The sequence below is a fragment of the Balaenoptera borealis genome (assembly GCF_965194805.1).
Source record: "Balaenoptera borealis genome assembly, chromosome: 2".
Taxonomy (NCBI): domain Eukaryota; kingdom Metazoa; phylum Chordata; class Mammalia; order Artiodactyla; family Balaenopteridae; genus Balaenoptera; species Balaenoptera borealis.
Window position 1 is genome coordinate 47,187,285 of NC_138867.1, and position 25,551 is coordinate 47,212,835.

General features: G+C 39.8%; 1 protein-coding gene and 1 pseudogene across 3 annotated transcripts; one reads left to right on the forward strand and one right to left on the reverse strand.

Moving 5' to 3' along the window:
• Window positions 1-11,574: 11,574 nt before the first annotated feature.
• Window positions 11,575-17,731, reverse strand: PLK2 (polo like kinase 2). 2 transcript variants are annotated; one of them, XM_082382279.1, is made up of 14 exons: window positions 17,119-17,539; window positions 16,419-16,526; window positions 16,162-16,278; window positions 15,831-15,960; window positions 15,515-15,602; window positions 14,944-15,039; window positions 14,636-14,834; window positions 14,388-14,535; window positions 13,932-14,029; window positions 13,502-13,631; window positions 13,029-13,269; window positions 12,778-12,907; window positions 12,408-12,518; window positions 11,575-12,272 (listed from the first exon to the last, which is right to left on the reverse strand). In XM_082382279.1, exons 1-14 carry the CDS (start codon window positions 17,386-17,388, stop codon window positions 12,081-12,083), a joined length of 2,058 nt encoding a protein of 685 aa, XP_082238405.1. In that variant the 5' UTR covers window positions 17,389-17,539; the 3' UTR covers window positions 11,575-12,080. The 2 variants fall into 2 exon arrangements, with proteins under 2 accessions (XP_082238405.1, XP_082238406.1); XM_082382280.1 differs by lacking the exon at window positions 12,408-12,518 and having other exon boundaries at window positions 17,119-17,731.
• A 569-nt stretch (window positions 17,732-18,300) lies between these two features.
• Window positions 18,301-25,251, forward strand: LOC309624362 (acireductone dioxygenase-like; annotated as a pseudogene). The gene is made up of 2 exons (XR_014249927.1): window positions 18,301-18,403; window positions 24,661-25,251. The product of XR_014249927.1 is annotated as an acireductone dioxygenase-like (transcript).
• Window positions 25,252-25,551: the final 300 nt, after the last annotated feature.

Consider the following 25,551-nt stretch of genomic DNA (forward strand, 5'->3'; position numbering starts at 1 on the left):
TAATCCCTTGACAATGTTCTTTGTACACTAACTCTCTGATAAATAACGTTTTAAACATGTCTCACTCCACTTCGGATGTCTTCAAGTCTCATGTTTTCATTATACGTGGGATCACTGCCCATTATGAGTAGTATTGTGTACTGTGATTAGCAAGGCCTGAGTTTATCTCCTTAATACAGCATATAATTGTCTCTGGCTAAAAAAGAAAATTGACATTGTAATTATATTCAAAGTTAACACATAAGTTTAGGACATAATCCAAAGAAACAGGTCAACAAAATAGCAGCCATGTAGGTGCCAGAACAGGGCTAGACAGGGCTGTTACCCAAGCCTAATCATTGGTTTTTGTTTGTTTGTTTTGTTTCATGCTTCTGATATTTTTAAGGACCTACAGATGAGTAACATTTATTATTGCTTTTCATGGCTATGACCATTCTCAGAGATTCCTAATAGAAGAAAATACAGGTATGGTCTAAAAGATTTTATATTCAAAGACAAACTAGTAGGCATATTATGGCAGGACATTTTGAAGAGAATGATTATAGCATACATGCACACATGCATATGAGAGCGTGGTTACAGTCATCCTTGATAATCTTCAGGGCCTTTGTTCCAGGACCCCCAGGGATACCCAAATCTGCAGATGCTCAAGTTTCATATGAAGTGGCGATCCACCGTTGCTTGAATCCGTGGACGCAAAACCTGTGGATACAAAGGGCCCACTGTATACGGCTCTTGGAAGAGGGATGGGCAGCTCAGTGCTGCCGGTATCAGAGTGGCAGGCTGGCCTTGGTAGACAGCTGAAACAAAGACATCAAAAAAAATAAAAAAGAAGAGAGCCATCTGAGTTTCCAGGAAAGATTAGGTTAAAATCCAAAGGTTAGGACTCCTCTAACAGGTGTGGCAGTCAGGATCTGGGATTCACTCTAGTTACACACTGGCTGCCCAAGCATTTCCCTTGAATTTGGCTTGGGAAATAAAGAGTGACCTAGCCTTGCTTTGCCGCTAATGGAAGCATGAACTTTGGGTCCTGCATAACTCCACATAGATGTCCTCACAGTATCCTCCCGAGGTCCCTTAATAGAAGAGCTTCTGCCTATCATGGCTTTGCTTATGATACCCATAACGGCAATTAGTAATAATGCCTCATTTTGGTAGAGCACTTTGCATCCTGCTTTTGTCCATTTTACACCTGTTATTCAGTGTGATCCTTGCAATAGCTCTGGTATAGAGTGAGGGTGGTATTAGCCTTGATTTGCAGATGAGGACAGACTCAGGGAAGGACTTGGTCTAGGTCCAACAGCTAGTGAGTGGCAAAGCCAGTACTCCTGACTTCAGGCCACTTCCTTTGTCAGAGCCCTGGGCTGCCTCACCAGCTGTGGCCAAGCTTCTGAAAGAGTGAGCCCCAAAGCTGCTGGGAAGATTCATCTTTCAGTTCTGCTTCTCCCAATGGATTCAGGGGCGGTATGGCCTCTTTACAATGTTGGATGAAGTGAACAAAGGGATGAACTTTATTTTATTTGCACTCTCTGTCTTCAGGTTCTATTTACCACTGACTCTGCAACAATGAACAATTTAACTTCTCTGATGATTGATCTCTCTGTCTTTAAAATGGCAAAGGTAATATTTGTCACCCACTGACATTGCTAGAATTAAGGAACCAGAGCTTCTAAAATACAGTGGAAGAGATTATTTCAAAGAGATGCTCTAGAAATATGATATTTACATTCAATACATTTAAATGTGATTTTTTAAACAGAAATTAAGGTTTCACCAAAGAGTCTTGCCACATTGAACTCATCATAATTTGTGTTTTTATTATTCTTATTATTATAATTTCTTTCTTTTTCAGTTTCAGTGACTAGGCAGTAAATGGACTTTCCAGTTTTACAGATTCTGCCATTTTATGGCCCACTGCTAAAGACGGAAATTTCATCATCTTATACACTCCACTCAAGACTTCATTTTACTCAGTTTGTTCTAGCTAAGGTGATAAATAAACATTGCTTTTTTTTTTTGCTATACCGGAGTAACAACATGTTCTTTAAGCGCTGCCTCAGAAAAAAGCATAAGATGATGAATCAGGTTTTACTTCAACACTAAAAGTGTCATTTTGCACCATAATCTAGCAATGTCACAACAGTGTTGCTGGCCCTGGTGACCTGATGGATCACAGTGACAGCCTTCATTAGTCAGGCTGGCATGTCTCCCACTCGGGGAAACTATAGGATGTGTAATCTCTCCAAGGAGAGCTGAGGTATAGCAACCAGACAGCTGAAGGCTTCTTAATGAACAGTCCAGAGTTACTAGGAATAAAACTGTTAAGCCAGAGAGACATCTATGGCTTGCAAATTTAATATGGTGTGTTTGTTCTTGAGAAGCCATTTTTAGATAAGAAGTGCAAACTTTCACGCTGAATTGGATTGTCTAAAGCACCTGAACCAACAAAATGCTTTCCATAAAGTTGCTATTGGTTGTTGAAGTTGACCTTGAAATGATACAGAAGCGTTTTTCTGAAAGAACCTGAAATTCACAAATCAGGATTTTCATGAACGATATTATACATTATCTACTATTTCATAGGAACTAATTTTTTTCTAAATTGAGTTAGTGTCATTTAGCTTTTCTATCTGTCTCCTGTTTTCAGGAAGACAATGAATTAATATACTGCTAAAAGTCTTCTAAGAAATAAATACCTGTCTTTTAAAGACCTGTGTTTTAAACATCTAAGTGCTTCATTTAGTCTTGATAACCAGGGTCTGCTACCAAGAAAGCAAAAGGAAAACCAACAAAAAACAAGCAAACAAAATGGTTTATTTCTCAAAAGTTTTTATTTTCTTAAATACAGCTAACCCTAGCTCAAAGTGCTCAAAAATGTTCATCTTCCTCATGACATCTGCCTTATATTTTGGATACTTTGGTTAGGCTTGTGGATTTTGTGTTGTTTTGCTTTAATTTCTAAAGTGAGCAATGCCCTTCCATTTGCTTGTCAGGAAACTGGCCTTTCATTCTTCTCACACCCACTTAAAACAAGCACACAATGTTTGGAAAACAATCCACAGTACCTTTCACAGTGTCCGAAGATTGGAATATGACCAAACGTTGAGAGATTGGAATATGACCAAACGTTGAGATTCTGTCTGCTTTATTGACCTAAAATTTCCTTCATGTTGCCAAGAAACTGGCTCCTGTAGACACTTGTTACACTTTAATATCAGACTGGTACGGTGGCAATGATGCTAGGTAAATAACATCGATATGTCTAATACGTTTTCTGAACACCTCATGGTGCTTCACTGAAAAAAAGTCATCCAAACACATAGAGAACTCAATACCATGTTTGTGTAACTAAAATAAATGATATTTTTTTAAAAAATAAGTTACTTTGGCCAATTTGGTGCTGAACTAATAGAGTGCAAGAACAAGAGCTCGAATCAACTTTCTTTACAAGAATTTGGAGTATTGTGATGTGACCTGCAATATCTGTATTTTTTAAAACACAAATTTTTAGGTTTTCAATAAAAATATTGATATAACCCAAAGACTTTTAAAAAATGTTTCTTCTGACTGTTAATTCTTGAAATCTTTACATACATGTAATAAAACTTTCATATTTATTGTTGTTATTATGACTCTCAATTTTAATTCTTGTTTTTGTTCTTCTGCCCATTAAAGTAAAAGGATAACTTCAAGAAACCATATAATGTCACTCTTATACCATGAATGCTAAGAGAAAAGCCAATTAGAATCTGGGAAACCCTAATGAAAAATTTAAATTTGCTATGCAGTCCATTCAGTGTAGTATCTACGTCACTAAAGCAAACCAGCTGTTATATGCCTGATATAAAGTACATTCTTACTTTTAATTCCTAGCTAAGCCCATAAAATGTACCAATACAATCGCAATTCTAAATGCGTCACTAAATTGACAATGTTACTAAGTTCAAGGTGAAATTCTTTTGATGTATCTAGGAACTCAGAATACTATTATTTTATAACCTCCTTTCTTAGATAAACAATTATGACATCTTGGTATGTTTAGTTAGTATTGGCATTTCAGCTAATATTGACCAAAGAAGCTGGGGTGTCTATATTTAAATTCTTATTTCCGTAAGAGCTTCACCACACTCCAGAGAATATTTTAAATATTTTTAAATCGATGAGATCTATTATTTTCAGAGTACATTTCAAATTCATTCATTTTTCCTGTCAAATTATTTTTCCAGTCTATCCACCTGAATTGAAGGAAATCAATTTTATTTGAAACAAGAACTCCATATTTCTATTTCTGTCCTTCCTCTTTAAAGCCAGGATGAAATCATGTCACTGTTTAATTCAACCATATACCTCTAAGTTGAAATGACAGGTAATTGATTATGAGTCAGAGTCTGTAAAAGATTAGTGATTAGAGAAACCATATCTTTTCCAAATATGTTTCCTTCATTCTCATTTACCAGGTGGTACCTGTGTCATTGACTGTCATTAATATTTTTTACCATCATTGGCATACTGGTCTTAACAAGCAGATAAAGTAAAAAGGCATGTAATGTGTACCAGCATCTAAATAAATTTGTGTAGCCTGGATTCAGTTTTTCTGCTTCTCTGTTTAATGAGGCATAAAAATAAGGTCATAGACACAAACAGTACTGAAAAATTCTAACCTAACTTTCATAGGAAAAGGAATGGAAATCAAAGGTGCAGTAACTTGGGAGCGGGTCACGCTAGATGCATCTTAGCTCATGTGGGATAGCAATGAATATTTCATAGGGTAACCATATAATTCATCTTCCAAATCCAGACTCATTTGACTGGGACAAAGTCTGGGTAAGATTTTCCCAGGTAAACAGAGGTGTGTGGTCACCCTCCATGGGTACATGCATCACATCTTTGCAGTACCTGGCTGTTCAGTATTAATGAGAAAAAACCAAATTGGACAATTAATCAATAGCTAAAACAACATGTTCCAAACCATGTAGTGGACATTGAAAGACCCTCTTCATTTGGCATGGAGCTATACAATTATGCTCCTGGTGCAGTGTGAGATTTATTCAATTAGGGTTCCCTGACTTTTTTTTTTTTAACTGAACTGAGTTTCTATATCCCTTCTGAATATATAACTCCTTTCCTTATCATGCCATTAAAATAAGTCAATTAAATCTTGCCCTTCTACAATGATTTCACAATGAAGTTTAATTAATAAATCTTGCTCTAATGTATTCAGTATGATAGGTCCACATGCTCTGTTCAGTAGGTTCTTCACAGGAGGTGGCATATGAAGGAAGATGCTTTACATCTTTTACAGCTGTGCTCTTCAGTGTAGGGAACTATCAACATGCTCTCTTCCAAACCCAAAATATCTTTTGCAAATCATAGTGAACATGGACTAAAATTTATTTTAAAGCATTTCAATGCTATTATTGTAAAGAAACAGAAACGTGCATAAGTCAACTGTAGGCGTCTCCTTATTATCTAGGAATGGAATGTCTGCACTGCAAAGCTGACGTTGTTACCTGGCCATACGGTTGATTTCTGGGCCATAAGTTTCTCCCTCTAGAGGGAAAATTTTCTTACTAAGTAAGACTGTAGAAGATATCTAAGGGCTCTGGAACTGTGATATCAGAGGTGGTGCTAAATTCCCTATTCACCTAAATATTGTCCTACCACCATAAAGATCTGTGCTTTCATCCCAACCTATTTGACTGGTTCAAGATCTTTTAAAAGTAAATTTCGGTTACTAAATATGATTACTACATACATTGGCAAACTACATTCCAAGAAACATTGCTTGCGATCTTAAAAGGTTAATCCAAAACAAATAGTGTACTAGGGCAAATAAGTTTGGAGAAACCTTTACACTCTACTCCTCTCTGGAGATTCACAATGCAGGATATAGCATATTCAAGTTCCTGAGAAGTTTTGACTTAAAGAAATGTTTACATTTATTTAATTCAGTATTTCCCCAAATAATTTGCCAGTGAGTACATTTTTCAGGGAATCTTCATGATATTGAAAGAATTTGGTGTTCCTTGGAACACAGTAGAGGAATTATTTTTGAAGATAGTTGAGAAAAGACTATAACAAGAAAAAGCAACAAAGGAGGACTTACAATGTGGGAGATGTTTATGTGACTGGACTTAAATTTTGCCGGTTATCAGAAATTAAATTGCTCTCACTTTGGGGCATTCCTTACTTGATTCCTAGGAGCATGGTGAATGAAGCAATTAATAATTGAAAAGTTCTAACAATATTTAATTAGGTACAAAATATACTCTTTACTGAAGTGTATATCACATATTATATTGTGCATACTCTTATTTACTCTTCAGTAAATGATATCAATATAAAACAAAAGGAAATATTAATAAAGACAATATTAAAAGAGGGAAGAAAACTTCCAATCTGATTTCTTCTCTTATTTTTTTGAATGAAAAGAAATAGCTTTTGTTGTAGGTCAAAAATGGTCAAATATCATCAATATCATATTGTTCATCTTAATAGATTCCAATACAATTTTTATTATTATCCTTATTTTACAGAAGAGAAAAATAAGAATCAAACAGTGTCGTGTTCCTGATACTCAGCATGCCATTGGCCCAGTTCAGTCAAGCTTAATATAGCTGATTAAAATTCCAAACTTTTCCTACTACATCATATATTTTTATAATTTGTTCATTGTGGGTTTTGTTTTACCACGAATATTTCTTATTTGAGGAACTGACTTTTTGCCACAAGTTTCGTATTTTAAACAAGAAATATAACTTGCATATTGTGTTTGAGGTTAACTGTAATTTCTTACACATTAGGACTTTGAAAATATATTAGCTTTCATACTTATAGTCAGCTCAATTTGATTTTCACTGCCATTTATGAATACGTTTATAAAAGTCCATTTGCAAAGATATTTTTTCATTCAGTTTAAAAATTCTTATGGCATGTTCGACATGATCCCAGCTTTAAAGGTCATTCGGCTGCTGTTGATTCCAAACAGTACCAAAGAAAGGCATTGCTGATTTTATTTCATTTAGGCCTGTTGCCTGGTTTCTTGCAGTACTAATTTGCTACAGTCCTAAAAAAGAGAATTTGTTCTAACTTGTATGGTTGGATTAAAATATCTGATCATTCAGTATTTCATAGCTGAGATATCTCAGTACATTTATTATTTTCACCTTAACTTGGTAGTGAAGTTATTGTACCTCAATCATTAAAAACAATTTTGCTTTGTATATAATTGTATTATAAAGCTAATCCCTGGGGCAAAATCTATGTATTCTATTCAGTTGAATTCCAAACACTGATGAACCATTATATTAAATTCTAACACTGCATATGGGAGTTTAACATTTTAGTTTGAATTCACTAATATAATTAAATTGTGGCAATTCAAACAAAGGGATACTTTCCATTACTAAAGTTAACACGGCATAAAGAAGTACTAGAAGAAAGCATGAGTCTATTCATATACAGATTAGAATCTCTTGCAAGTCAAGGAAAAACAAAATGGAATCTACAGGTTTCTATTTATAGAAGAGGTTATTCCAAGCCTTGGAAATATACCAACTCTACCATGCACAGAATTGCTATAAAATACCAACATTGATTTCTCCATGTACCTTATGAAAATGTATCTTACTCATTTTTAAGTCATATCTATTTTCATTAGATGAACGTCTCTGTAGTGTAAAAATGTCTGATGATGTTTCAAATCACAGAGGCCTAAAGCAAGAGTGACTCATCTTAAGGTTCCTCACTCTATCTTGTTCCTCCTCTAACCTTCCCCTGCCTGTCATCCTGCTGCCTAGTGACCTAGAGCTCTTAGCACTCATGTCACTTTGGGATTTAAGAGGAAGAGAGGATAGAGGTGGTACAAAATTAATGGAAGAGAAAAGTTAAGAAAGAAGGAAGGTATTGGCCTGTTCAAGCTCAGACCTACCCCTGCCCTTCCCTGCTTCATTCTCCAATAGAAGAATGATTCCTGCAACTACATTCATCAGGGTTCTTTTCCACTAGTGTCCAGTTCACTTGGTCAATGGTAGACTGTAGGGCAAAAGGAAGAAATAATCCAGAATATTTTATCCCTTTTCTTTCCCAACCAGATGTGTACAGGGGTTATCTCAAACAGTGACTACATTCGCTCCATGATTTCAAACTCCTGGTAGGCAGTGACCACCATAATTCTACTTTCTGCCAGAGACCCCCAGTTCTGGAGTATTCCCACTTTCTCTCTGGGTCTCTCCAGCCAAGGGCGTGGTAGCGGCTTCCTGCTGCTGCTTATCTCTTGGTTGCCTCATCACCTCCCATCTGACTCCCGGGCTCTTCCATCATCTATACAACCAATAGCCTCCAATAAATTCCTTCTCTTTGAAAGTCCTAAAATGACGTGTGCATTCCTGGCTCGCCCACGACTGATACAGAAAGGAAGACTGGAAGGGGCAGAAATGAGTCAGTTATTTTCTTTTCTAGGTAGCCAGGGTTACTGTCATGATGGGTGTGGAAGAAGGCAGGGGAAACAGGGCAAGAAAAGGAGCAAATATTTATTGAGCACCTTTGATGTACAAGTGCTTTATTATCATTTAATCTTTGCAGGTGAGGAAACTGAAGCTTAGAGAGGTTAGGTATTTCTTGAGATCTTATTGGTAATACATGGTTGAACAGGAATTTGAACTTAGGACTGATTCCAAAGCTTTTCCACTGCAGTACACTTCCTATCTAGCAAACATAAGGTTACATTCAAAAATAGTTCTTGAAGGGTGGGTTTTTTTTTTTTTTTTTTTACTACTTTTATGAAGTAGTTAGTAAATGTCAAATAACTCAGGATCTGAGTCCTGCCATGGTCACACCACACTTAGCTGAAGTTAGCTATTACCATGCACCAAAACTGAAGTTTTACATCTTAAAAGACTGCCTTGTATCTCAGCCTGTAGACTGCCAGGATTGGGGATGGCTAAGTGAGAAACATTCTTGAGGACCGAAGGTGCTCATCATGCACATCTGTTATTTGGGAGTTGTTTTTATGGAATCCAGGGTCCTTGATTTTGAAAAGTAGAATTTATTTGGGAATTTTTTATCTTCTTTCCTTCACTGCAAAGGTTTATCAACACTGTTAGGTTTTACATAGATGTCCTCAGTACCAAAAAATAAAAATGCTGCTGGGTAGAAGGGATGACAGGGATCCCTTTTTGTGTGCTCTCATCCAAAGCCTGTTTACTCCCAAATCTTGCTCGCTCTTGAGATGTAGACATGTATATCCAACTGTTTGCTGGACCTATTTGAGCATCCTCACACGAGTTTGATTCAAGCTGTCCTAAACTCACTGTATTTCCCTGAATATCAGGCTCTTCCTTCTACATTCCTAATTTATCTCAGTTAATGACCCCACAGTACACTGCCTACCAGCCATTGACTACCAATCATACTAAGGCCCACCTTCTTCCTCAGGCTCCACATTCAATAAAGTGCCAAATCCTATTAAAATCAACTTTCCAAGCCCCTTCCAAATCTACTGTCATTTATTCATTCAATATTTGATTGCCATATGCCACCGTACTGGGGATACTAAAATAAACTATTGGTAGATGGGCCAAAGGAGACACTACCTAACTCTTTATATGCTCCTTTTTATAAAGTCCTTTCTCACCTGGATCACAACATTAGTATCTTTACTGTTTGGGTCATCTTTCTCCATCTTCTTCCCCACCCATCTTGCTTATGTCCCCAGAATGAATTTAATAAAACTGAAATACTAGGTCACTTGCTTCCTTAAAATCTTTCAGTAACTACACATAGCCTTCAGTGCAGCCTAAATGCCTTGTGATGGAACTTGGGGGCACATCAGGTCTGTTTCTTCCAGCCTTTACCTATGATACTTCAGACTTACACATCCACTTCTCCTGTGAACTCTTTCACCCTCGGGCATGTATATATGTTATTCCCACTGCTTATAATACACTTCCCCATCTCATACCTTTATTTAACCCTCACTCATCTTTCAAAACCCAATAAAAAAGAAATTTCTTCTCTGGAATCTCTTCTCTGAGTCCACCCCACGCCTGTGGCTCCTTCCCCATGATTCCTGTTCTTGGTTCCCACAACACCCAGTGCATATCTTTATCATAATATCACAGCACTTATCAGACTACTAGACAAATGCACTAGACAAATGTCTCCTCCACTCCGCTGTGACTTCCTCAAGGGCAGGGGGAGGTTTGGGCTCACTCAACATCTCCAACGCCAGGCCCTGGATTTGGCACACAGTAGACCCTCAGTACATACAAGAATGGATAAGTACCTCATTTTGAAATGGTGAAGTAATATACAACCTAACACTGTAAAACTCAAAATGAAAACACATTTTTTACTATTTACAAACTCCTACTTCTACCGCTCTGCTCACAAAGATAAAAATAGATTCTACTTTTGCACACAGAGCTGTTAGTGTAATTATCCAGTTTTCTTCAGCTATTACTATCTTCTTCAGCTATTACCATAAACCATTTAACAGAGACTGAAGCTGTACACGCGGCCAGAGAACTCCAGTCAGCAGGAGTTACTCTAGGAACTGTGAAATATCCATAAACAGTTCTCCAGATTTGACTTTTATTAATAAAGCATATCAGGTGCAGTTTGTAGTAATTTTAGAAAACTGTAAAATTACAACCACCATCTCTACACTACTCTGTACAGGATCCTAGTGCAAACAGAGCCTAACACATGAGAGAGTGCTGCTTTTCGCAGGACAATCTTTTCCTTATAGTGGGATTACAATTGAACAAAAAAAGTATTTGCACTTTATACAGGTCACTGTAAGTTCAGAGTAACAGGGAGCAGCTTTGTACACCTGTCAAAGGAGAGATCCCACTGAAAGAGAAAACTGTCTCAGATTTACCCCTTGGATAATTTGATAGTTTAAAAGATGGGCTTAAAACCAAAGCTTGGTACCCTTACCATTCCTCATCATCCATGCACCAGAAGGAAAATGACTTATTTACAAAGTACTTCTCACTACTGGTGGCAATGGGAGTGTTTAGGTAGGTTTAAGCTGAGTTATACATTTAGGTGGTGCAAGTATTATAAAGTACAGAGTTCTGCCCACATTAAGATAAACTTCCGGTACCTATTGACACTTAATAACAGAGATCTGTTTACACAGGATTACTCTAGCTTTTAGCTCCAAGCTTAATGAGTTTTGGGGAAATACTCCAGAGAGAAATTGGTTTTGGATTCAGTAGGAGGCCTATATTCTGGTTGTGAAAAGAGTGGTATTTTTGTTATACTCTTCTCTTCTCAAGCTAGATCTACCAGAGAGCAGATGACTTCACTTCAGGTATTAAAGACTGACTTCCTAGAAATTATTATTAGCAAGGTTAAAACTCTTAACTTTCTAGCCTGCTTCTACACTCAGTGTCCTGCCAAAGAGTGCCAAGAATCTATGATCGAAGAATGCTGTGATGCAGTGCTGGTGCCATACCAAAGACAGGAGATCACTGCTTCTGCTTTTTCATACTCTTTATTGCCAACAGTCAGTTTAAAATGGTCAACATAAAAAAAAAAACTGATAATAAATACTGCTCTTTGGGCTGTAATAAATAAAAAGTTTATTAACAAGGAATGCACTTTTCCAGCCACAAGTGTCTTCAAAAAAAAAAAAAAAAATTTATATATGGCCATAGTTCACAGTTAAGCAGCCAAAAGCTGCTCCAATTACAGCCTTTAAACAACATGGGAGCGTCCTCCCTTCTCCCTCCCCTTCAGGAAGTATATTCACAGTTCCAAGTCCTCTGTCTGAAGTGCTCTCCACAGAGAGAAGTTAAGTCAATGCACCTTTCTGCGAAATTGTCTGAAAAACCTTTTGAAACAGGTACGTCAAGGAAAACTGCATTCGGGTTCGCTCTCAGCTTGTCCAATGTCCAGAACTGTGTGCCTCGGCCTGGTCTGGTCCCACCAGGTCCAGCAGGCCACGGGGGAGTTGTTTTCGTACCACCACCTGTCCACCTTCTTCAACGTGCTGTAGATCATTCTACTGGCTTCCCTGTAGATCTCACAGTGGAAAAGAGGAGTCCCATAGGATCCATTCAAAAAGTCTCTTAGTTGCATCTCTGTAGGAGCATGTTCAGAGCATATTCCATTCGATTTTTTAATTCTAATGAACAGCCAGACATCAGCAGAGTTGTCAGTCTAAACGTGGTAGATATCCTGTCCTCATTGATGTAGGTGAGAAGGTATTCTTCATTTTGGCTACAGATGATTATTTTCGTATGATCATGGTAGAAATTCACCTTTAAAAAGTAGACATAGATATTAGATCTCTCTAAGTATTTGAGATGTGAAGAGTTTTGTCAGTGATTAAATTGGCTAGGTAAAAAGCATTTTTTTAGGACCTAAACATGTGCTTTCCTCAAGGGTTCATTTACCTGAAAGGTGCCATCATTGAAGAGCATCATTAAGGCCTTATCAGATTTTAGCCACTGAAGGAGGTAGAGCCGAGGTCTTCGAACATCAGTAACACTAGGCAGATCTCCACCCTGGGAGAAATTGGGAGACTTAGTGCCTAGAGAAACTTTGCAGTGTGTGCACTCAGTTCTTCTAAGCAAATGCCTATCAAACTTAAGCAAGTGCCAGAATGGCCTGGAGATTCCTGGTCCCACCACCCAGAGATTCTGATGCAGTAGATTGAGGGTGGGACATGAGAGGCTGCATGCCTTAAAGCGTTGAGGCTACACAGATGCTACTGCCCTGTGGACCGCACTGCAAACATCACTGCTTGAAAGCCACGGCACTTACGTCCATGAGGTTTTCCTCCATGTAATGAGAGAAGTATTTCAGCACCGTCACTTGACTAATGAATTGTTCAGGGGCATCTGTTGCTGGGAAAACAGAGCATTGGCCAAGCTCTGCATAATAGTGAACTGTCCTAAAGAACAGGAACAATACGGAGAAAAGAAGGAAAAATGGAAGCAGTTAGTCACTATTTTCAGATTTCCTTAGGGCAAAACTAAAGAACTGACAGGGCTTCCTTAACTGAACACGCTTACTTTTTATCTGGAAGCAGGCTCATGTGAGCACCGTTGTTGAAGAGGACGCCTACAGTGTGGTCTGAGAGCTGGTACCCAAAGCCATATTTATTAGAGTAGTCGACCCATTTGGTGACCCACTGAAAGGAAGTGCTCAGCTGCTCTTTGGGGATGCAGTCAGCTTCTGGCATGTTTTCTAGACATCCTCGAAGGACTCTTGCCACTGTGTCTGCGACACTTCCCATGGTACTGTCCTCGAGGCCTGAAAAGTCAGAGAAATTTAGAAAATAATTAACAACAAAACCTCAGGCCATGGTAGGTGCTAAGTCTCCCGTCGCTAAATCTAAGGATGGAGGACTCAAAACTGTTCCAATCCTCTAATTTTGCTTCTTCTATGTTAAATCAGGCCAAAAACCAAACTGGCTTCAGTTACTTAGTATTGAGCACTGGCATTCAGAGCATCATTATTTAAAATGCAATTGACAACAACTTACATTCACTGCTACTGCTGCAGCTGCCAAGAGTTCCTCTGACTATCATCCGAATAGCATCTCCAATCTGCTGCTTGTTTTCCACTGCGGGTGTTCCAGATCTGGCAACTGTAGTGGTAGGTGGCTGGAGTTCCTAGAACAGAGAAGAGCCAGGCAATCGTCAAGCATTTAAAATTCATTTGGGGTTGAGAATTCTAGTTTAAGATGAGATTGTGGCAATTAGTAGGAAAGCTTAACAAAAAGCAATGGACACAAGCCAGGTAAAAGATATTTCGGTAACTCAATTGCATGCATTGTTAAACTAAGAGATAAAATCTTCCCTTTTAAAGGGTTGGAAAGAAAACTTTAAGTAAGTATGTGATCCAAGTGATAATTAACAAAGAATGGAAATGATATAAAGTGCTTATAACTATTTTACTCTTCTTTAGCATACCTCATCTGTCCTATGTTTGCTGGGTTGCTGAGTTATCGAAGTCTTTTTCAAATCATGCCTAAGCTTGTAAATTTCTTCATCTTCTTTAGCCACTTTGTCTGTAAATCAAGGAAAAGAATTATGAGCATTATTCTATCCAAACAAGGTAGAAACAGAGCTAGCCATATTTCCTCCTCTGGCATTAATAACCAACTTAAGAGCATCCAAGGCAAAATCATCAGCTTTTACTTTTATCTTTGCCATCAGCTGCAATTATGCAAGAAGCACACTTTAATGCATATGAAACAAAAAGCTATCAACCACAATTTGCAGTGTGGATTTATTATGCTACAAAAAGTCAAATAGTGTACAAACATACAGGCCAAATTATGTTAATATAAAAGCCTCTTTTAACTAACTTATCAACTTTATATATAATATTGGACACAGAAGAACAAAAGAAGTCTTATAACTTACTATGTGTGTCAATATATCTTGCTTTGTCTTTTTTGCCACCAAAAAGAGCAGCAGCTGCTTTCTTAAAGAAATTCTTAGCTGGGCTTGACAAGTGGAAATCTGGAACTGTATGACAACAGCTAGAAGAGAGTCTGTCTGGAGTGAAGCCCTATGAAGTAAAAGACAAGATCTTCAGTAACCTGCTGGGAAATTAGGATCAAGAGCATGTAATAAAAAGACGCAAAAAAAAAAAAAAAAAATGCACCAACCTGCAAAAAAAAATCATGTCGAATGATGTCATCCAAACTGGGACGATCTTCTGGATTTTTGGACAACATGCTGGCTATTAAGTGCTTAGCAGGAGCCAGCAATGAAGAGGGCATTGTATACCTTGCTTCTCTTATGCACCTGTAAGTTTCTTTCAGGTTTGTAGTTTCAAATGGGGGTCTTCCTAGTAACATTGTATACCTGTATGCAAGGAAACACTTCTTTAGGAACAGTCAAAAAGCAACTCTTTTCGAGTGTTAAAAATCTACATCCAAATTTGCTTTTTGATTATTTTGGTGCATTTACTTACATTACACAGCCTAAGGCCCAAATGTCTGATTCACAGCCGTGTCCTTGTTTGTTGAGGACTTCAGGAGAAAGATAATTTGGGGTACCACATATCGTTCTAGGAAAACAAAACATGAAGATCTCATTAGGAACTATTCTACTGTTTAAACTTAGCTCTCTGGATAAAACCTTGAAAGCACTATGTTGAATTTCTATTTGGAAACATTTGACTTTTGATTTCTGGCATGTGAACAACTGACATTTGACCAAGTGACTTGGTAATTTTTTTTTAATGTGTGTACAATTTTTTTCAGCCACATGACAAAGTGTTTTAAGCCAACTGAGACCAGGTACAGCAGGACATAATTATATATTTCAGGTAAATGTAAGACAGATTTGTTTCATTATCAACTTATAAGCATGAGGTACTCTGCCTGGTCCATAGTGGCACTGGATAAGTGTTTCCTTCAATTAACACTGTAGCGGTTTGTAGATTTTAGTATCAACTGGCCTTTGAAACATTAACTGGAAAATAAAAAGGGCATATTTGATCTCCACAAAACCCTAGCAGGATGTATCCTTCTGACTCTTACCTCCTTCTGTGTTCCAAGGGTTCCAGCCTGGCTGCCAAACCGAAGTCCCCAACTTTTAGTTCCATGGCTTCATTAATAAAAAAGTTTCCTAGATGATTAAAAAAAAAAGATCTGAATTCCCTTGAAAAGCTGTTCTAACCAAGTACACACACATCCACTCAAGAGGCAGGCAGCCAGTTGCTTAAAGTGAAAGCCATCATTCACAAGCAAGATAGCACTGGTTAGATCCCAACTAAGAACATTAATATGTAAAAAAAGGGAGAGAGAGAGCACACCTCTCCGACACAAAAGTCAGCATTTGGAGTGAAAGGCTTACCTAGTTTGAGATCTCTGTGCAAGATTTCTTGCTCATGAAGGTACTTCAGTCCAGACACAATCTGCCTGAGGTAGTATCGGACTTCTGGCTCTGTCAACACCTTCCTTGCTTTCAAGATATGAGCCATGGACTGGGAAGAGGAGAAAGGAAAAAAGAGAATCTGTCAAACAAAGTTACCAAAATCAGTGGCTTCCTTGTGCAGGATGAGTGATGAAAGTTAATGCTGCAGTGTACTGATTACCTCCACAACGAAATTCCCAGATAAAGTGCAGTGTGAATGCCGTGTCAGTTTGCGGGAAGTAAATGCATTCAAATAGGAGCGAACACTTACCCTTCTACTGCAATATTCCAAAAGAATGTAAATGTTTTCTTTGTCCTCAAAGTAGTGGTAAAACTGCACTACATGTTTGTGATGGAGAATTCTGTGAAGCTCTATTTCTTTGTCAATCTAAAAGAAAAAGCAAGATCAGTCTTATTAGCCTCCCTCACCTCTGAAAAGCCAGTCTTACACATGCAGAAGACATCTTCCTAACAGGGAAGGGCCATCTTGCACACAAAGAAAATACTTTACTCAACAGTCATACACACCTTTTCCCTTTGATGAGGTTTGGCTACTCTGCTGTGAGGAATAATTTTTGCAGCGTAGACTTTGTTGTTTGTCAAATCTGTCATCTCGTAACATTTTGCAAAGCCACCCTGAAAGGAAACAAAGCCGAGACGGAATTGAGTATGGCAGGGACATGGACGGCAGATTTTTTTTTTTATGTAAGTAAATGAGAAAGAAAAGCAAAAATATGGGAGAGGAAGGGCGGACAGAGGGATGCGGTCTACTTTTTTAAAGCTCTTTCACGAAGGGAAAAGCATTCCTGAAAACAGTAAGTTAAAACTGTGCCCCTTCTCCCTTTACAGAGAGGAGCTTTCCGGAGGAGGGGGCTTGGGGTTGGGGAGATGAGAAATAGGGTCTGAAAAGACTTGTCAAGAAAATCCTCTGGGGGGCAGCTCGAGAGAGCTAGGTCCGGTATAGAAAGCCCTCGCTTCTGGCCTCAAGATCAATGTCTTTGGGCGGCGGGACGCAGACTGAGCCGCGGCTAAGGATGTGAAGTCGATCCCGGCGCTGCCAGCGCACAAAAGCCAGAGGAGGGCAGGTGAGCAGCCCACGTCGCGCCGGGATCGGACTCCCGAGACGCCGAGAAGCGGTGGGCGCGGGGACTCGGCGGCCGGCCCGGCCCGGGAGATGCCCGGGCAGACCTCCCTCCCGCCTGGCAGCAGGGCGCCCGTCGCTCGTCACCTTTCCCAGCACTTTGCCTCGGCAGTAGCGCTTCCCCGTCGTGGGGTCGACGATAATCCTCGAGATCTCGGCCCCCGAGTGCGAGTGGTGGTGATGGTGGTGCGGGGCGGCCGGCTGCACCTGCACCTGGGGCTGCGGCGGCTGCGGCTCCTCGGGGGGCGGCTGCGGCCGCTTCTTCTTCGACTCCCCGCCGCAAGCCTTGCCCAGCGCCTGCTCGCACATCTTGGTGCCGGCGGCCGGCTGGTAGGTGATAGTCCGCAAGAGCTCCATGGTCCCCTCGCCGCCCTGCACTGCCCGCTGCCACCTCCGAGGCACGGACACGCGACCGAGCCCGGCCTCTACCCTTGAGCCCCCGCCACAGCCGCCGACCTCCCACGCCCGACGCCCTCGTTCACTTGTGCGAGTGCAAACGCCCGGAGAAGTCTTATATATGGGCGGAGAAGGGGGCGGAGAATCGAAACGGGATGAGACGTCACGGGCGACGCCCCGCCCACCGGCCTCCAGAGCGCCCGGGACAGAGCGGGAGGTTGCGATGGGCCGCTGGCTTCCAGCTTGCGAGCCGCGTGTCGGCCGCGGGGAGGGCTCACCCCGACGGGGAGGCGGACACAGGCGTCCGCCCGTTCCCGTGACCGCCATCCCATTCTTAGAATGTTCCGAGCTTCTGGGTTTGAAGTAGAAACCCGAGGGCCGACGCCTGGCTCCGCCCCCACCCGCCCCGCGGCCGGCGGTGCAGTGATCAGAGCCCCGCCGGGTGCTGCGGTCCTCTCAGGTTCCCTCCCCTGCACAGCCCTTCCTCACCGCCCTACAACCTGACGCCTCCAGTGTCAAGGTGTGAGTGTGGCCGGAGCCACTGCACAGGCACGTGAGGCTTCCCGGTGGCCACCTGGAGACCTTCTGGGCTGCCGCCGCCCCTGCAGTTTTACCCCGTTAGTTCCTGTCTAGAGGGGCCCTGCGGGGAGGCCGTGCCCCCGAAAGACAAGGGTCCGCGGAACAGGGTGTTCCGAGCTCCCCGCCGCTTCTGAATGAAGCGGACTTCGGCCGGGGCCGGCCGGCTGACCATGGCCAAGTCCCACTTAGGCCCGTGTGGCCTCTGCCCATCACCTTAGAGCAAGCCTTTGTCGGAGGTCAGGCCCTTAACCTTGGAGAGGGAGGCCAGCGCCTTGGGAAGGCCTCGCGTTCAGGATGTCCGAAGACTGGAAGCAAAGGCGCCATCTCGTGGAATGTTCTAGAAGCGCAGTTAGTCCGAGTGGGCAGCGGTTAATGACTATATGGGCTTTCTTTGACAGTAAGTGGTTTAAAAGTGCACCTGGTGCTAACTCTGGTTTTACAATCGAAATCATCTATCACTTCTTATTCCGAAGCGGTTATGCGGAATGCGTCGTTTAAATGGCTCATTAAGCCACGTGGCTGCTCTGGTGCTGGGAGAGTCAATCCTAGGCCTTCCAAGTGGAGGGGATTGGTAGCATGAGGGAGGAGCATAGCCAAGTGAGCTAAAACATGGCTTAGTTTCCCATTTCCAGATTTTACGATTCACACTTGCTAACCTGGGACCACCATTGTTTCTTGTTCTAATGACAGTAGTGCATTTATGTGCAGGGTACCGTGCTTAGTATTTTGAAAAGCCTTATTTAATTCTACATCCATTCTAAGTAGGAAATATTGTTATTCCCATTTTACAGATGAGGAATCTGGGGTTTAACGAATTTAAGTTAACTATTCTCTCTATATATATTTAGTAGAACATCCAAGTTATGTTAATTAGCAATAGACAGATTTTTAAATCCAAGTTAAGATGTGTTAAACAGTTTTTTGACACTAATTTCCAGTGCTATATAGAATACCAGATTAATAACCCCCCTGGAAGGTACCTAGAAAAGGGTTGGCTCCAGTCCAGATACCATCAGGGTATGTATGGTATCAGTTAATTAAATGTGCACGGTTTCGAAGATTCTGTCTCAAGTATTTCCCACATAATGTAGAAAGGAGTTTCATTGGCATTACAGAGTAGAAAGGGAAAGTCTTCTGTGACTCTTCCTTTTGGATTCTGTAAGCAGTTCAGGGCAAGCCAAGGCATGTTTCTCATAAAGTGAAAGTAGAATTTACCCCATGAGTATCAGGGCTGGAATAAGGGGCGGGCCTGGTGGTGGATATGAAGAATTACGCAATCCTCCTCTTTAAAGGTAAACCTAGGGGTGACCTTTGCTCCCCAGATTTATGCAAACTTACTTACTAGCCTGTAGTAGGCTTGCTGGTTTAGAAAATACTACCTAAATTTCCAGAGCTAATTCTATACCTTGTCTTTATTTTCTCGGTTGATAATGAACTTTTTAATCTATATCTGTTTATGACTTTCTATGATAAAAGGACTATGAAGAATAGTCATGATATTTTTCATTATTATTTCCATTCTTTGATTATCATATACTATAGTATATCTCTTTACCAAATGTACTTAAGCATTTGATGGACTGTGGAACATGCCATGTGAAATTCAGGTCTATCCTCCAAAACATTTGAGCATTTAATAAAATATTAACATATATATGTGTTATGGGGCCTTCTGTCCAACTATGAAAATCTGATTTTTTGGTTTGTGGTGCCATCATGTGGACAGAACTAAAATTGTTGTTAGTAGAACAAAAAAGGAAATAAATGTACTTTCCAATAGAGATAAATCTTTAATTACAAAATATTTCTCTGTAGTTCTGTAGATTTAATGTAATTACAAGTGGAATCCCCATATGACTTTTAGTGAAACTTGACAAGCTGATTGCAAACGTTGAAAGTGTAAGTGATCAAAAATAGCAAACTAACTTAAAGAAGAATTAGAAGAGGGAAGGTCTTTCTTTACCAGTTATCACAACTTATAATTAAGCTAGAGCAATTAAGAAAATTTGGTCCTCTCACAGGGATAGACTGACCAATGGAATAAAGAGCCTAGAAATAGATCCACTTATATATGGAACTTTGGTATATGGCAGAGGAAACATGATGGATCATTGAGGAAAGGAAACTATTCAGTAAATGGAAGTAGAAAATTGATTTTTCCGTATTAAAAAAAAAAATGAAATCCGTATCTTACACTGTATTAGTTTTCTAGGGCTACCCTAACAGAATACCACAGACTGGGTGGCTTAAACAACAGAAATTTACTTTCTTACAGTTCTGGAGGCTACAAGTCCAGGATCAAGGTATGGACAGGCTTGGTTCCTCCTGAGGCCTCTCTCTTTGACTTGCAGATGGCTGCCTTCTCATCGTGTCCTCACGTGATCATCCTCTGTGAGAGAGCCTCCCTGGTGTCCCCTTGTATGTCCAAATTTCCTGTTATAAGGACAGCAGTTAGATTGGATTAGGGCCCACCCAAATGACCTCATTTAACCTTAATCACCTTTTTAAGGCCCTATCTCTAAATACAGTCATATTCTGGGGACTAGAGTTTCATTATGAATTTTGAAGGGGAACAATTTTTAGCCCATAACACACACCATGTACAAAAAATCTACTTCAGATGGAGTAAGGACTTAAAGAGTAAGAACAAAACAAAACATCAGTAGGAAATATAAGTAACCAACTTTCACAGCATAGGGTAGAGGGTAGGGAAAGATTTTTTTTATTGAGATCTAGTTGATGTATAATACTGCATTAGTTTTAGGTGTACAGCATTATGATTTGATATATGTATGTGTATATATATATGTGTGTGTGTGTGTGTGTGTATATATATATATATATATATATATATAGTGAAATGGCTAACACAGTTTACATCACATACAGTTACAATATTTTTTCCTTGTGTGATAATAAATTTTAAGATCTACTCTCTCAACAACATTCAAATATACAATACAGTATCATTAGCTAGAGTCACCATGCTTTACATTACATCCCAGGGACTTACTTATCTTATACTAGGAAGCCTGTACCTTTTGACCCCCTTTACCCATTTTTGCCTACCTTCCCTGACTTCTATTAACCGTGGATCTGTTCTCTGTATCTCTGAGTTCAATTTTTTTTAGATTTCACATAAAAATGAGAATATACATTGTCTTTCTCTCTTATTTCACTTAACATAAATACCTCAGGGTCCATCCATGTTATTGCAAATGGCAGGACTTCCTTCTGTTTTATGACTAAATCATATTCCATTATGTGTGTGTGTGTATCAGATGTTTTTTTTATCCATTCATCTGTTGATGGACACTTTGTTTCCATACCTTGGCTGTCATTAACAATGCTGCAGTGAACATGGGAATAGCGATATCTCTTCAAGATTATGATTTCCTTTCCTTTGATTATATACCCAGAAGTGGGATTGCTGGATCATATGGTAATTCTATTTTTAATTTTTTGAGGAATCTCCATTCTGTTTTCCATAGTGGTTGCACTAATTTATACTCCCACCAACAGTGCATAAGGGTTCTCTTTTCTCCACATCCTCACCAACACTTGTTATTTCTTGTCTCTTTAATAATAGCCATCCTAAAGAGGTGTGAGATCATATCTCATTGTAGTTTGGATTTGCCTTTCCTTGATGATTACTGATGTTGAGCATCTTTTCATTTACCTGTTGGCCAGTTGTATGTCTTCTTTGGAAAATATTCAAGTGTTCTGCCCATTTTTTTTTTTTATTGAAGCATAGTTGATTTACAATGTTGTGTTAGTTTCTGGTGTACAGCAAAGTGATTCAGTTATATATATATACATATATATAATATATTCTTTTTCATATGATTTTCCATTATGGTTTATTAGAGGATATTGAATATATATAATTCCCTGTGCTATATGGTGGAACCTTGTTGTTTACCTATTTTATATGTCAATAGTAGTTTGTATCTGCTAATCCCAAACTCTTAATTTATTCCTCCCCCCCTTTCCCCTTTGGTAACCATAAATCTGTTTCCTATGTCTGTGAGTGTGTTTCTGTTTTGTACATAAGTTCATTTGCATCATATTTTAGATTCCACATATAAGTGATGTCATATGATATTTGTCTTTGTCTGACTTACTTCACTTAGTATGAAAATCTCTAGGTCCATCCATGTTACTGCAAATGGCATTATTTCATTCTTTTTTTTTTTTTTTTTAATTGTTGAGACGTTTTATACCCTTTTTTCTTTTTTTTTTTTTTTTAATTTATTTATTTTTGGCTGTGTTGGGTCTTCGTTTCTGTGCGAGGGCTTTCTCCAGCTGCGGCAAGTGGGGGCCACTCTTCATCGCGCTGCGCGGGCCTCTCACTATCGCGGCCTCTCCTGTTGCGGAGCACAGGCTCCAGACGCGCAGGCTCAGTAATTATGACTCACGGGCCCAGTTGCTCCGCGGCATGTGGGATCTTCCCAGACCAGGGCTCGAACCCGCGTCCCCTGCATTGGCAGGCAGACTCTCAACCACTGTGCCACCAGGGAAGCCCCTATTTCATTCTTTTTTATGGCTGAGTAGGATTCCATCGTATATACATACCACATCTTCTTTATCCATCATCTGTTGATGGACATTTTGGTTGCTTCCATGTCTTGGCTATTGTAAATAGTGCTGCTGTGAACACTGGGGTGCATGTATCTTTTCAAATTAGAGTTTTCTCTGGATCTGTGCCCGGGAACGGGATTGCTGGATCATATGTCTTCTACCCATTTTTAATTGGATTGCTTATCTCTTTACAATTGAGTTGTATGAGTTATTTATTTATTTTGCATATTAACCCCTTATTAGATATATGATTTGAAAACATTTTCTGTCATTATGTAGGTTGCCTTTTCATTTTGTTGATGATTTCCTTTGTTGTGCAGAAGCTTTCTTTGTTTGATGTAGTTCCACTTGTTTATTTTTGCTTTTATTCCCTTTAATTTTGTCGTCAAATCCAAAATATCATAGCCAAGACTAATGTCAAGGAGCTTATCCCCATGTTTTCTTCTGGGAGTTTTATGGTTTCAGATCTTTAATCTATTTTGTGTTGATTTTTGTGTATGGCATAAAAAGATAATGGTCCAGTTTCATTCTTTTGCATGCGGCTGTCCAGTTTTCCCAGCACCATTTATTGAAGAGACTATCCTTTATATATGTCCAAAACTATATTATGGGGAAAGGATAGCCTGTTCAATAAAGGCAAAGATTTTCAACATGCAAAATCCATTAACTGTATAACAAGAGATTGATAAATTTGGCTAAATTAAAATTAAGAAATTTGATTCATCAAAAGACACCTTAAAGTTGGGGAATCCCCTGGCAGTCCGGTGGTTAGGGCTCCACACTTCCTCTGCAGGGGCACAGGTTCAATCCCCGGTGGGGGAACTAAGATCCCCCATTACGTGCAGCGCAGCCAAAAAAAAAAGAGACTTTAAAGTGAAAAGGCTATAATTTGGTAGAGAGATTTGCATGCATATAACTAACAAAGAAATATATAGGGCTCCTACATATATATTGGTAAGAAAAATGACCCAACATAACAATAAGTAAAAGATATAAACAAGCATTTCATAGAAAAGGAACTACTTATAGCCAATAAATATTTCTCACAGTTATTAATAATTAGGGAAATATATATCAAGACCAGTTAAACTCATTCAATAAGTAAAAGTTAGGAAGCCTAAACACATCAAGTGTTGGAAAAGAGGTCAACAATTTGCGTGTACAGTTTTGCTAAGAGAGTGAATTGGTCATTCTTACATCCTACAACCCAGCAAGAGAAATCCTTGCACATATGTACCAGGAGACATATACAAGTATAGTCATGGCAGTACTTCTAGTAATTGCAAAAAAAAAAAGAAAAAGAAAAACCACACAAACCAAATGCCCATAAGATAGGAGAATGGATAAATATACAGTGGTACATACACATATGGGATATTATGTGAAAATCAATGAATTACACATTTCCATATCAGTATGAATAAATCTTAATGTTTGGTTTTTAAAGGGGCAAGTTAAAGATTACTCTTTTTATAAAATTCAAGAGCTAAAGCTACATATTTTGTTTATACATATATATGTATTGATTTAAAATTCTATTTTTAAAAATGTGGAAATGTTAAACAGAACATTTAGAGCAATGATTACCTTGTATGAGGCAAGGGATGTAAGAGAGGGAAAGAACATGCAGGTCCATATAAGTTATTGCCCATGATCGGTTTTTGGATTGGATTATGGGAAAACTCAAACAAGACGTGTATACCTGGGGAGACCAATGATAACTATGTCATGAGCCAAGGAATATGGTTAGTCCAATTATGAGTACCCTAAATCCAGGTTAAAAAAAAAACATACTTCTAACCAGCATGACGTGAGGGAAGTGAAACAATGGGAAGAACATTTCGATATATGTATGCATTGCCAGGAGGCTACAGGGGCTAGGCTGGCCATGGTACGTCTCCACTGAAATATCCTGAGCATCTAAGGATGGTGAAAAGAGACCAAACCTCGTTTTATATTTGTCACAATATATCTAATTGATTGGCTATTTAAATTTAAGGTCTAACTCTTTGAAAAGCAACTTAATGAATATAAACGAAAAGGTTAATTTTAAGATTTAAATTTAAATATTAGGCGTGGCGGCCCGTGCAGGTCCAGGGTCAGGCAACCGTGCCCCCAGCCCAGCCTTGGTGCAATCCTGGTACATGGACGAGTCCGCCGGTGACCCGCCGCAGCTCCACCGCGCAGAGCCCGCACACCCGGTCCTCCTGGAGCAGCTGCACTGGCTCGGTGTCCTTTACTGGACGCTGGATGCTGACAAAGATGAGAATGATCCAGAATTAGAAAAGATCCGAAAAGAGAGAAACTACTCCTGAATGGACGTAATAACCATATGCAAAGACAAACTACCAAATTATGAAGAAAAGATGAAGATGTTTTACGAGGAGCATTTATACCTGGATGACGAGATTCGGTACATCCTGGATGGTAGTGGGTACTTTGACGTGAGGGATAAAGAGGACAGGTGGATCCAGATCTTCATGGAGAAAGGAGACATGATCACTCTCCCCGCCAGGATATACCACCGCTTCACGCTGGATGAGAAGAACTACGTGAAGGCCATGCAGCTGCTTGTGGGAGACCCAGCATGGACGGCGTACAGCTGCCCGGCTGCCCACTTCGAGGCCCGTGGGCAGTATTGAGTTTCTGGCACAGATGGCCTAGCGGTGCCCTGGGGCCTCGTGTACCCGAAGGTCCGGGACATGGTAGCAGCAGAAAATCTGTCCTATTCTCCTTGCTTTTGTGTTGTAGACTTGAGGCTAGGTGAGTTTTCGTCTGCAAGATTGTTTGATCAGAATACATTTTAATGGAAGTAGCTATAGAACCGGTTGGTGCATGGAAGCACCTGTGGAAATCTGGGCAAATCCGTTCATTTTCTCTAATTCAGGACCAGTGGTCAGTGGCCCTGTATCAGCTCGTGCCTTCTGCTGTGACCAAGTGAGTTTCAACGCCCCAAACGCAGCC

What these genes read in the sequence shown, in the direction of transcription:
- PLK2 (XM_082382279.1), bottom strand. Translation starts at nt 17,388, where the DNA reads ATGGAGCTCTTGCGGACTATCACCTACCAGCCGGCCGCCGGCACCAAG. An exon ending in GACATGATTTTTTTTTGCAG is followed by an intron (nt 14,536 to 14,635) that starts GTTGGTGCATTT and finishes TTTACTTCATAG; the next exon opens with GGCTTCACTCCAGACAGACT. An exon ending in TGGAGGAAAACCTCATGGAC is followed by an intron (nt 12,519 to 12,777) that starts GTAAGTGCCGTG and finishes AATTTCTCCCAG; the next exon opens with GGTGGAGATCTGCCTAGTGT.